At 43.3% G+C, this 13,106-nt stretch overlaps 1 protein-coding gene across 6 annotated transcripts in view; it reads right to left on the bottom strand.

The window, feature by feature from the left end:
* Positions 1-13,106, bottom strand: part of LOC139567059 (lipopolysaccharide-responsive and beige-like anchor protein) — a 351,617-nt gene that overhangs the window by 198,326 nt on the left and 140,185 nt on the right. For all 6 annotated transcript variants that reach the window (XM_071388496.1, XM_071388499.1, XM_071388500.1 and 3 more), the window contains exon 35: positions 1,325-1,389. In XM_071388496.1, the coding sequence (XP_071244597.1) occupies positions 1,325-1,389 (65 nt within the window). The remainder of the gene's footprint in view (positions 1-1,324; positions 1,390-13,106) is intronic.

Here is a 13,106-nt window from a genome sequence, read left to right as displayed (position 1 = left end):
AGGAAAATGAAGCACGCAAAATGAGCAGGAAATGTGATTAGGACAAGACACACACATGAAATCCCTTTAACTGGGACCTAACATGCGCTAATTGATTTGTTAATGATATGCATCTGACACAGGGGGAACCTTTGCTCCTGTTACTACATATGTAGCCAATCCACCCCCTTCCTCTTATCTAAGCTAATAAAACATGTGTGTGTGTGTGTGTGTGTGTGTGTGTGTGTGTGTGTGTGTGTGTGTGTGTGTGTGTGTGTATAGGGGCCAGAGAGGCCACTCACTGGCCCCAGAGGTCAGGCCTGTGCAAAGTGGAACAATAACAGGCTAGGGGCCGGGCCTGGGGCCTGTAACCCAAGCCTGCTGTTTCAGAGCAGGGCAGCGGGGGAGCGGAGGTGCCTGGGCCTCTGTAGCCTCTCCAACCCCGGCCCCTGGGCCAGCCATCAATAACCTCAACACTCTCTTTATGACGCCTAACTCTACACTCTTTCATACACAGGCAGGCACACACACACACACAGTTAAAACCATGTACAGACACACACGAGCATACATACACACACACTCACGAATATAGTACGTGCGCACACTTGGACCGACACCTTACTTCTTACACACACACATCTAAGCAGGGAGTTGATGGGGTATAGTGTTACAGCCCCCCATTGCAAATCAACAGGCTTTCACTGAGACCCAGTTCTAGATTACAAAGCAGCCTCTCTGGAGTGGATTACAACCTCCTCATCTTCCACCTCTTCTTCCTCTCCTTCTCTCTCTTCGATTCTCTCTCCTCCTTTGCCTCCTCCTTACTACTTGTGTGTGTTTGAGGAAGTCCATCAGTGGATGCATTAACATTATCCTAGATTAACGTTTGGTAATTCTCCAGCCCGAGGGATCGTTAATGTAAATCCCGGACCTCTAACTCCAAATTGATTGGAGTTGTTTGGTCCCAGGAGTGATATGGGAATGCTGATCCTGGATAGTACGGACAGCAGAAGGGACATGGAAAGGGACAAGGAAGACGGGAGATTTCCCAAGCGTCATGAGGAGTCAGGGATTGCAGTCCCCCCTGTCACCCGTCCTCCGTCAGTCCCTCCCTCCGGGACAGGCAGGTATTGACAGAGCCTTGAACTCTATAAGACTCCCCTCAGTTCCACAGATCCTCTTCACTCCAGTATGGATTTTTCTCTTCAATAGAGGCCCTAATGGTGACCGTGAGGGCCTGGAGCCTCGAGGGCCAGGGGCCGCGCTATGGATCGGCTAGAGTGGGACATAATGAAGTGGTGACGGTCGGAGTGGGTCGGACGGTGTGTGTCCGAACACGTACCTGCCCTCGTTGACCAGCTCGATGAAGGCCAAGCCTGCGTTCTTCTGGATAGAGTTCTGCCACTCCTGAAACACAAACACTGGGACATTAGCAACAACACAGAAACCACATACGGGGACATTAGCAACAACACAGAAAACACATAATGTTACTCTATGCACATTACTTTACGCATAAGTCACTGTGGATGGACAGAGGGGTAAATTGAGAAAGAGAGAGAGAAATAAAGATTCATTTATCCCCCTCCGCCCTCAGCACCAATTATGTCTGTATAATATTATGTTGAGTGAGTCTGAACAAGGAGCAGTCAGCTGGTATACAAAGCAGCCCTATAGAAGAGCTGCTGTTCCAGGCAGTCAGCTAGCTGGAGGAGAGGAAGGAGAAGGGAGGGAAGGCATTTATCATGATATAACTCACACATTTCCTCCCTTTGAGCAGTGTTATGGTCAAAGGTGTCAGTCTAAACAATTCAATAAACCGCAGCTGAAACGCGAAGGCGGCCTTGAGTGAGTTTAAAAATCGGCAATTTGGTCAGGAAAGGAAACTTGACGGTGGTCGTCTTTCATGTTCGGTTCAATCTTTCAACACCTTCTCAACGCAACCGTCAAACGAATAATAAAACAACAAGGACCTGGGCATGTGGGGCGGACGTTCAGCTCTCGCTCTCTCCTTCCCCGTTCTTGGGGATACGGATAGAAAACATTCAACCTCACGTTAAAGAGCTAATGCCCTGATAAAACCACCCACAACTTCAACACGCCACATTGTCAGGACGTGTCTGTACGGTGGGTCAGTAATGGTCTATGTTTAATAACTCATGTCTAATCACTAGTTATTTCCTGTGACAGTAAACAAACCCTGACCCCCAAAATCTTCCTTTACACACACAGTGATATACTGTATATCTAACACTAGTTGACTGGTAGTGAAAACGGAGAACAGATACATCGTAACCAAAACAAACAGGGTCCAACTGTGTTAACAAGTGGAGGGAGGGCCAGGGTGTGTGTGTGTGTGTGTGACAGGACAGTGGTCAGTGTATTTAACTGTGCTGTCATCATCTCTTCAACTGATAGAGGGAGCTGGAAGCTGGGTGTTTATGTGTGTCCCTGGTAAACATACAGAGGCCTGGGGGCTGAAGATAGATGACAGAGCTACAGAGGAGAGAGAGAGCTCATTTGCGTCTAATACCAAATCAGACGTGTGTGTGTGTGTGTGTACGACACATAAGCATGTGTGAATGGGCATGTGTGTTTGTACGTGCACACATGATGATTTTCAACAGCACCACAGGCTTTCCACCTTGATAACATGACAAATGAAAAGGCATCAGAACCAATCACACCCAGGCAGAACAGAAACCATTCTGTCCCAATGCCTGTACATCCTCAACCAGCCTGGAACCAACTGTAGATTAGTGGGATAACAGACTTGGATAATTTGACCATAATTCAGCAGTGTTTTGTGTCCCGTTAGGCCATATTGGTGTTGACTACACAGTCATAATAAAGTGTGCACAGAGGGAATAGGCCAGTGTGTCTGTGAGGGGAGTAGAAACAGTGAGTTTTGACAGTGAGCCCTGTTTTGGGCACCAAATGGAGAGGGACAACCTAGACTTATCCAATAAGAACCACTCATTTTCTGTTGAAAAACATTTTTAAACGTTTTCCGTTGCCTGCCCTAAAGAACATGACTCAGACCAATGGGCATCAAAGGCTGAATGACGATAGCCATGAGCCTCGGCAGGCCAGCCCTGCAAGCAGTGGGGGACACGCAATGCTACTCTATGTTATGCTATGCAGCGCTGCGCCATGCCGTCCTAGCGGGCCTGAAATAAACACCACAGGAAGTGCAGACATAAACAGGTCTGGCTCTGCTCTCAGGAACAACAAGGAGGAAGGAGAAAGGAGACGTTGTCTCCTGAGACCGGGGAGTTTCCTTATTGCTGCCCTCTGGATTCTTCTGGACTGTTGTAGTGACTGAAGGGATATTGTTTGATATATTCCAAACAGAGCTCATAATGGACACCACACAGCTTCTTTTAATGTAAGTTCTGCTGGTGTGAAAAATAAATCTATTTACAGTACAATGGCATGGACCAGAAGTTAAAAGTATTTTTTTCAATTACTTGTGATTCACCATCCCACTTCACATTATCACAGATCCCCACGAGGCATTCTGAACAGGCACGCCAAGGTCATATAAACAAGACTAATGTCCCCATTATGAGACAGAAAATGACATTAATGTTGAATTAAAAAAGGTTATGACCCTAGTCAGAGGGGTCACACACACCTCATGGTGACAAACGGGAGGCTATCTATCAGACAGCTCTGTGATGGGGTATGGATTTCTTTGGCTGCCCTGGTCAGTGCGGTCAGGCTTTTATGGCTGTGATAAGGGCCATTCCATAACCCCATCCTTACCCTGATGAGAGGATACAAGCAGCCATTTGTGACCTCTCACCTCTGACCTGACAAGATGTTCTACCCCTGGTCCTGTCTCATCGGCACGACCGCCAGTCAATGTGATCCTGACGTTGGAGCATAACCCAGCGTACGTGTGTTTCCCCAACATAAGAATCAAAAGCAAAGCTCCATTCAAACCAAATGCCATTCTCAATCAGAAGTCAGTAAGCCAGTTTCTATGTTTGGTTTACCTCTGATGACTCCATGGCATTGAGTCTACACACACACACACACACTTCCTCATTACCACTGATTATCCATAATGAAGGTTTAAACTACACAACTAGTGACAAAACACAGACTTCCCCACAAACTCCTCTTTGAAACGTCAAGCCCGGTCACAACACCACACCAAACCCTGTTAAACCCCCCCCCCCCCCAAAAAACAGGCTGGGTTCTCCTCACCAAAAATAAACAAGTTGCTTGTGTGTTTCAGTCCCATCAGTCATAATCACAAGTATTTGTTAGTTTTGTAAAGGGGCTTGGGAATGACTTTACAGGAGACAGTGAGCATGACTCGACGTAAGCGCTAAGTGTGTACTGTGTGTTTCCTTTCAGCTTCGGAACGAGAACAAAAATAAGTCCAGTACAGTTGTGTCCTAAATGGAACCCTATTCCCTATTTAGTGCACTACTTTTTACCAGGGCCTACGGTGCACAATTTAGGGAATAGGCTGCTATTTGGTACGCCGAGTAGTCTCGTTTTTATAGCTATGCCTTAGAAAATGTACAAATATAAACAAAACATTACTACTGTGTCTCTTTGGTCAGTGGAGGAAACTGAATTACGTCGTGACGTACAGTAACTACGAGAACTGTTAGACATAACATGCCATGCTCTCCTGTTAAGGCTGACAGAGGAACAGAACTAATTCATTGTTGTCCATCTGTTTCACGTTAAACAATGTAAAAGACAGAATAAGAAACTGTGTCAGTAAGCCACAGAAACATGCATTTATAGTAGATGATACTAGTAGATATGACGTGGCGTTGGTGGTTAACCCTTTAAACCACGTGGCGATAAGACGGTTACACAGAAACATGCATTTATAGTAGATGATACTAGTAGATATGACGTGGCGTTGGTGGTTAACCCTTTAAACCACGTGGCGATAAGACGCTTACACAGAAACATGCATTTATAGTAGATGATACTAGTAGATATGACGTGGCGTTGGTGGTTAACCCTTTAAACCACGTGGCGATAAGACGCTTACACAGAAACATGCATTTATAGTAGATGATACTAGTAGATATGACGTGGCGTTGGTGGTTAACCCTTTAAACCACGTGGCGATAAGACGCTTACACAGAAACATGCATTTATAGTAGATGATACTAGTAGATATGACGTGGCGTTGGTGGTTAACCCTTTAAACCACGTGGCGATAAGACGCTTACACAGAAACATGCATTTATAGTAGATGATACTAGTAGATATGACGTGGCGTTGGTGGTTAACCCTTTAAACCACGTGGCGATAAGACGGTTACACAGAAACATGCATTTATAGTAGATGATACTAGTAGATATGACGTGGCGTTGGTGGTTAACCCTTTAAACCACGTGGCGATAAGACGGTTACACAGAAACATGCATTTATAGTAGATGATACTAGTAGATATGACGTGGCGTTGGTGGTTAACCCTTTAAACCACGTGGCGATAAGACGCTTACACAGAAACATGCATTTACAGTAGATGATACTAGTAGATATGACGTGACGTTGGTGGTTAACCCTTTAAACCACGTGGCGATAAGACGGTTACACAGAAACATGCATTTATAGTAGATGATACTAGTAGATATGACGTGGCGTTGGTGGTTAACCCTTTAAACCACGTGGCGATAAGACGCTTACACAGAAACATGCATTTATAGTAGATGATACTAGTAGATATGACGTGGCGTTGGTGGTTAACCCTTTAAACCACGTGGCGATAAGACGCTTACACAGAAACATGCATTTATAGTAGATGATACTAGTAGATATGACGTGGCGTTGGTGGTTAACCCTTTCAACCACGTGGCGATAAGACGCTTACACAGAAACATGCATTTATAGTAGATGATACTAGTAGATATGACGTGACGTTGGTGGTTAACCCTTTAAACCACGTGGCGATAAGACGGTTACACAGAAACATGCATTTACAGTAGATGATACTAGTAGATATGACGTGACGTTGGTGGTTAACCCTTTAAACCACGTGGCGATAAGACGCTTACACAGAAACATGCATTTATAGTAGATGATACTAGTAGATATGACGTGGCGTTGGTGGTTAACCCTTTAAACCACGTGGCGATAAGACGCTTACACAGAAACATGCATTTATAGTAGATGATACTAGTAGATATGACGTGGCGTTGGTGGTTAACCCTTTAAACCACGTGGCGATAAGACGCTTACACAGAAACATGCATTTATAGTAGATGATACTAGTAGATATGACGTGGCGTTGGTGGTTAACCCTTTAAACCACGTGGCGATAAGACGCTTACACAGAAACATGCATTTATAGTAGATGATACTAGTAGATATGACGTGGCGTTGGTGGTTAACCCTTTAAACCACGTGGCGATAAGACGCTTACACAGAAACATGCATTTATAGTAGATGATACTAGTAGATATGACGTGGCGTTGGTGGTTAACCCTTTAAACCACGTGGCGATAAGACGCTTACACAGAAACATGCATTTATAGTAGATGATACTAGTAGATATGACGTGACGTTGGTGGTTAACCCTTTAAACCACGTGGCGATAAGACGCTTACACAGAAACATGCATTTATAGTAGATGATACTAGTAGATATGACGTGACGTTGGTGGTTAACCCTTTAAACCACGTGGCGATAAGACGGTTACACAGAAACATGCATTTATAGTAGATGATACTAGTAGATATGACGTGGCGTTGGTGGTTAACCCTTTAAACCACGTGGCGATAAGACGCTTACACAGAAACATGCATTTATAGTAGATGATACTAGTAGATATGACGTGGCGTTGGTGGTTAACCCTTTAAACCACGTGGCGATAAGACGCTTACACAGAAACATGCATTTATAGTAGATGATACTAGTAGATATGACGTGGCGTTGGTGGTTAACCCTTTAAACCACGTGGCGATAAGACGCTTACACAGAAACATGCATTTATAGTAGATGATACTAGTAGATATGACGTGGCGTTGGTGGTTAACCCTTTAAACCACGTGGCGATAAGACGCTTACACAGAAACATGCATTTATAGTAGATGATACTAGTAGATATGACGTGGCGTTGGTGGTTAACCCTTTAAACCACGTGGCGATAAGACGCTTACACAGAAACATGCATTTATAGTAGATGATACTAGTAGATATGACGTGACGTTGGTGGTTAACCCTTTAAACCACGTGGCGATAAGACGCTTACACAGAAACATGCATTTATAGTAGATGATACTAGTAGATATGACGTGGCGTTGGTGGTTAACCCTTTAAACCACGTGGCGATAAGACGCTTACACAGAAACATGCATTTATAGTAGATGATACTAGTAGATATGACGTGGCGTTGGTGGTTAACCCTTTAAACCACGTGGCGATAAGACGCTTACACAGAAACATGCATTTATAGTAGATGATACTAGTAGATATGACGTGGCGTTGGTGGTTAACCCTTTAAACCACGTGGCGATAAGACGCTTACACAGAAACATGCATTTATAGTAGATGATACTAGTAGATATGACGTGGCGTTGGTGGTTAACCCTTTAAACCACGTGGCGATAAGACGCTTACACAGAAACATGCATTTATAGTAGATGATACTAGTAGATATGACGTGACGTTGGTGGTTAACCCTTTAAACCACGTGGCGATAAGACGCTTACACAGAAACATGCATTTATAGTAGATGATACTAGTAGATATGACGTGACGTTGGTGGTTAACCCTTTAAACCACGTGGCGATAAGACGGTTACACAGAAACATGCATTTATAGTAGATGATACTAGTAGATATGACGTGGCGTTGGTGGTTAACCCTTTAAACCACGTGGCGATAAGACGCTTACACAGAAACATGCATTTATAGTAGATGATACTAGTAGATATGACGTGGCGTTGGTGGTTAACCCTTTAAACCACGTGGCGATAAGACGCTTACACAGAAACATGCATTTATAGTAGATGATACTAGTAGATATGACGTGGCGTTGGTGGTTAACCCTTTAAACCACGTGGCGATAAGACGCTTACACAGAAACATGCATTTATAGTAGATGATACTAGTAGATATGACGTGGCGTTGGTGGTTAACCCTTTAAACCACGTGGCGATAAGACGCTTACACAGAAACATGCATTTATAGTAGATGATACTAGTAGATATGACGTGGCGTTGGTGGTTAACCCTTTAAACCACGTGGCGATAAGACGCTTACACAGAAACATGCATTTATAGTAGATGATACTAGTAGATATGACGTGACGTTGGTGGTTAACCCTTTAAACCACGTGGCGATAAGACGCTTACACAGAAACATGCATTTATAGTAGATGATACTAGTAGATATGACGTGGCGTTGGTGGTTAACCCTTTAAACCACGTGGCGATAAGACGCTTACACAGAAACATGCATTTATAGTAGATGATACTAGTAGATATGACGTGACGTTGGTGGTTAACCCTTTAAACCACGTGGCGATAAGACGCTTACACAGAAACATGCATTTATAGTAGATGATACTAGTAGATATGACGTGGCGTTGGTGGTTAACCCTTTAAACCACGTGGCGATAAGACGGTTAACACAGAAACATGCATTTATAGTAGATGATACTAGTAGATATGACGTGGCGTTGGTGGTTAACCCTTTAAACCACGTGGCGATAAGACGCTTACACAGAAACATGCATTTATAGTAGATGATACTAGTAGATATGACGTGGCGTTGGTGGTTAACCCTTTAAACCACGTGGCGATAAGACGGTTAACACAGAAACATGCATTTATAGTAGATGATACTAGTAGATATGACGTGGCGTTGGTGGTTAACCCTTTAAACCACGTGGCGATAAGACGGTTACACAGAAACATGCATTTATAGTACAGTGATCCCTCGCCACTTCGCGGTTCACTTATCGCGGATTCGCTATTTCGCGGATTTTCATAATGCATTTTTTTTTTTTTTTTGGTGCATTGTGCTCTGCATTCTGATTCGCTAAAAACTCACTCCCGCTTCTTGTATCAAAACATGCTACGAATTGTGCTATCATTTTGTCGTCTCGTGCAGTTATGTGTACGTACATAAAACAGCTTGGCAAATTTACATTAAGTTGGCCAGGAAGGAAGGAAGGACTAACGCTTGGTCGCTTAGCAACCATGGTGCGAATGGCCACTGAACTTAAGCGAGTAGCTGAGGAATGGGACCCTTTGATGAGCCGTTCATTACAGTTCTCCAACGTAATCGATGGTGGCATGTCGGTGTACAAGGATCTTTTTGCAAAGAAGAAAAAAGAGCGACAACAGCTGCCTATCACTATGCTCTTCTCCCGAACAAACACACCTGCACCGCGGGCTTCAGAAGAAGAGAACACTGCAGAGCGCAGTCAGGATGCAGCGGCCCAGTCTGAAGAGCAGTGAAACGGCCTACACGTGAGTCACTGTATTTGTATACATGTAATAGTTGCTAATTGTAAAAAAAAAAGAAGTTTTCTATTTCGCGGATTTCACTTATCGCGGGTCATTTTCGGAACGTAACCCCCGCGATAAACGAGGGATTACTGTAGATGATACTAGTAGATATGACGTGGCGTTGGTGGTTAACCCTTTAAACCACGTGGCGATAAGACGCTTACACAGAAACATGCATTTATAGTAGATGATACTAGTAGATATGACGTGGCGTTGGTGGTTAACCCTTTAAACCACGTGGCGATAAGACGCTTACACAGAAACATGCATTTATAGTAGATGATACTAGTAGATATGACGTGACGTTGGTGGTTAACCCTTTAAACCACGTGGCGATAAGACGCTTACACAGAAACATGCATTTATAGTAGATGATACTAGTAGATATGACGTGGCGTTGGTGGTTAACCCTTTAAACCACGTGGCGATAAGACGCTTACACAGAAACATGCATTTATAGTAGATGATACTAGTAGATATGACGTGGCGTTGGTGGTTAACCCTTTAAACCACGTGGCGATAAGACGCTTACACAGAAACATGCATTTATAGTAGATGATACTAGTAGATATGACGTGACGTTGGTGGTTAACCCTTTAAACCACGTGGCGATAAGACGCTTACACAGAAACATGCATTTATAGTAGATGATACTAGTAGATATGACGTGGCGTTGGTGGTTAACCCTTTAAACCACGTGGCGATAAGACGGTTACACAGAAACATGCATTTATAGTAGATGATACTAGTAGATATGACGTGGCGTTGGTGGTTAACCCTTTAAACCACGTGGCGATAAGACGGTTACACAGAAACATGCATTTATAGTAGATGATACTAGTAGATATGACGTGACGTTGGTGGTTAACCCTTTAAACCACGTGGCGATAAGACGGTTACACAGAAACATGCATTTATAGTAGATGATACTAGTAGATATGACGTGGCGTTGGTGGTTAACCCTTTAAACCACGTGGCGATAAGACGCTTACACAGAAACATGCATTTATAGTAGATGATACTAGTAGATATGACGTGACGTTGGTGGTTAACCCTTTAAACCACGTGGCGATAAGACGGTTACACAGAAACATGCATTTATAGTAGATGATACTAGTAGATATGACGTGACGTTGGTGGTTAACCCTTTAAACCACGTGGCGATAAGACGCTTACACAGAAACATGCATTTATAGTAGATGATACTAGTAGATATGACGTGGCGTTGGTGGTTAACCCTTTAAACCACGTGGCGATAAGACGCTTACACAGAAACATGCATTTATAGTAGATGATACTAGTAGATATGACGTGGCGTTGGTGGTTAACCCTTTAAACCACGTGGCGATAAGACGCTTACACAGAAACATGCATTTATAGTAGATGATACTAGTAGATATGACGTGGCGTTGGTGGTTAACCCTTTAAACCACGTGGCGATAAGACGCTTACACAGAAACATGCATTTATAGTAGATGATACTAGTAGATATGACGTGGCGTTGGTGGTTAACCCTTTAAACCACGTGGCGATAAGACGCTTACACAGAAACATGCATTTATAGTAGATGATACTAGTAGATATGACGTGGCGTTGGTGGTTAACCCTTTAAACCACGTGGCGATAAGACGCTTACACAGAAACATGCATTTATAGTAGATGATACTAGTAGATATGACGTGGCGTTGGTGGTTAACCCTTTAAACCACGTGGCGATAAGACGGTTAACACAGAAACATGCATTTATAGTAGATGATACTAGTAGATATGACGTGGCGTTGGTGGTTAACCCTTTAAACCACGTGGCGATAAGACGCTTACACAGAAACATGCATTTATAGTAGATGATACTAGTAGATATGACGTGGCGTTGGTGGTTAACCCTTTAAACCACGTGGCGATAAGACGCTTACACAGAAACATGCATTTATAGTAGATGATACTAGTAGATATGACGTGACGTTGGTGGTTAACCCTTTAAACCACGTGGCGATAAGACGCTTACACAGAAACATGCATTTATAGTAGATGATACTAGTAGATATGACGTGGCGTTGGTGGTTAACCCTTTAAACCACGTGGCGATAAGACGCTTACACAGAAACATGCATTTATAGTAGATGATACTAGTAGATATGACGTGGCGTTGGTGGTTAACCCTTTAAACCACGTGGCGATAAGACGGTTACACAGAAACATGCATTTATAGTAGATGATACTAGTAGATATGACGTGGCGTTGGTGGTTAACCCTTTAAACCACGTGGCGATAAGACGGTTACACAGAAACATGCATTTATAGTAGATGATACTAGTAGATATGACGTGGCGTTGGTGGTTAACCCTTTAAACCACGTGGCGATAAGACGCTTACACAGAAACATGCATTTATAGTAGATGATACTAGTAGATATGACGTGGCGTTGGTGGTTAACCCTTTAAACCACGTGGCGATAAGACAGTTACACAGAAGCCGTTCAGAATAATGAAACATAAATGTTTGTTTGTATCCAAATGTTAATTTGTATCCAAATGTTTCTGACTTGCGAACTTAAAAAACATTCCTAATTGATAAGCTTTGTCTACGATGAGAGATCAAAGACATTGTGCAAACAAGATGTATTAATGTCAGAGTCAACAGTTGAATGCTCATTCCACCTATCACCAGTTGCTGAAGGATAAGGAAGTTGACTAGTTCATTGCCTAATCTGGTCGCCGTATCAAAAGGACTTGTGACAGCGAGTGTAGACAAAGTCTAATTGCGGATGTGACTTCCTCAACACTCAACAAACCCACATGAGAGTTCTCAGATGCTTTCTGTGTTTAAGGAAAACATCTCTCAAAAATTGGCTTGCTTCCGTGTTTGTGTGCTCACATTCACACCTAAAAAAGACTAATATTTATCTTGCAGAAAAGCCTAGATGAAATAACGATCTGGGTTGAGGAGTGATTAGTATTTAATGGTGGTGATTGAGAATAGTGGACATTACTAATAAGACACTCACATAGGTCATTTCTAGGATAAAAAAATTCAGGCAAACACTAGTTGAACTCACCCCAAAACATGAATGCTAAACGATGTTCTCACCATCCAACAATAAACCTGCACTAATCCAGTGTAACAGCTGATAATATGGTTCATTGTCAGAGCTCCAGTGATCCTACCCTTCCTGAGTTCACCTGTTTAACAGATGGACACCTCTCCTCTAGTCAATGGGCAGATCAGCAGACATCGACTTTCTTCCCTGGAGCACTTGGCTTCTCCCGACCCCTGACCTTTAACCTCTAGGCTGAAAATAGAGAGCGGCAGGACTTGGAGTTTAACCCCCCGCGTGCCCGGAGCACGGCATCACTACGGCTACAAGATCAATACTCTCTGACCTGAGAACTAGAGGACTACGACTCCCAGTGACCCGAAGGTGAAAACAACCTGAAGATGTCTGTCTGTGGTTGACTTTCTCACTTAGTCTTCTGTTTGTGATCAAGGCAGACATTGAAAAGTTATTTTCAGATAGTGTAATCTGCCCTGGATTACAAAGTGGGTTATAAAACCAGGCGGTACGTACATAACAAGGTAGGCTGGTTAAGAGACGGCTATGTATTGATTTATTCTATGCTGTATGGTG

The sequence above is a fragment of the Salvelinus alpinus genome, unplaced genomic scaffold (genome assembly GCF_045679555.1).
Source record: "Salvelinus alpinus unplaced genomic scaffold, SLU_Salpinus.1 scaffold_41, whole genome shotgun sequence".
Lineage (NCBI taxonomy): Eukaryota > Metazoa > Chordata > Actinopteri > Salmoniformes > Salmonidae > Salvelinus > Salvelinus alpinus.
Note: the sequence above shows the minus strand (reverse complement) of the source record. Positions and strands in the feature narration are given on the sequence as shown.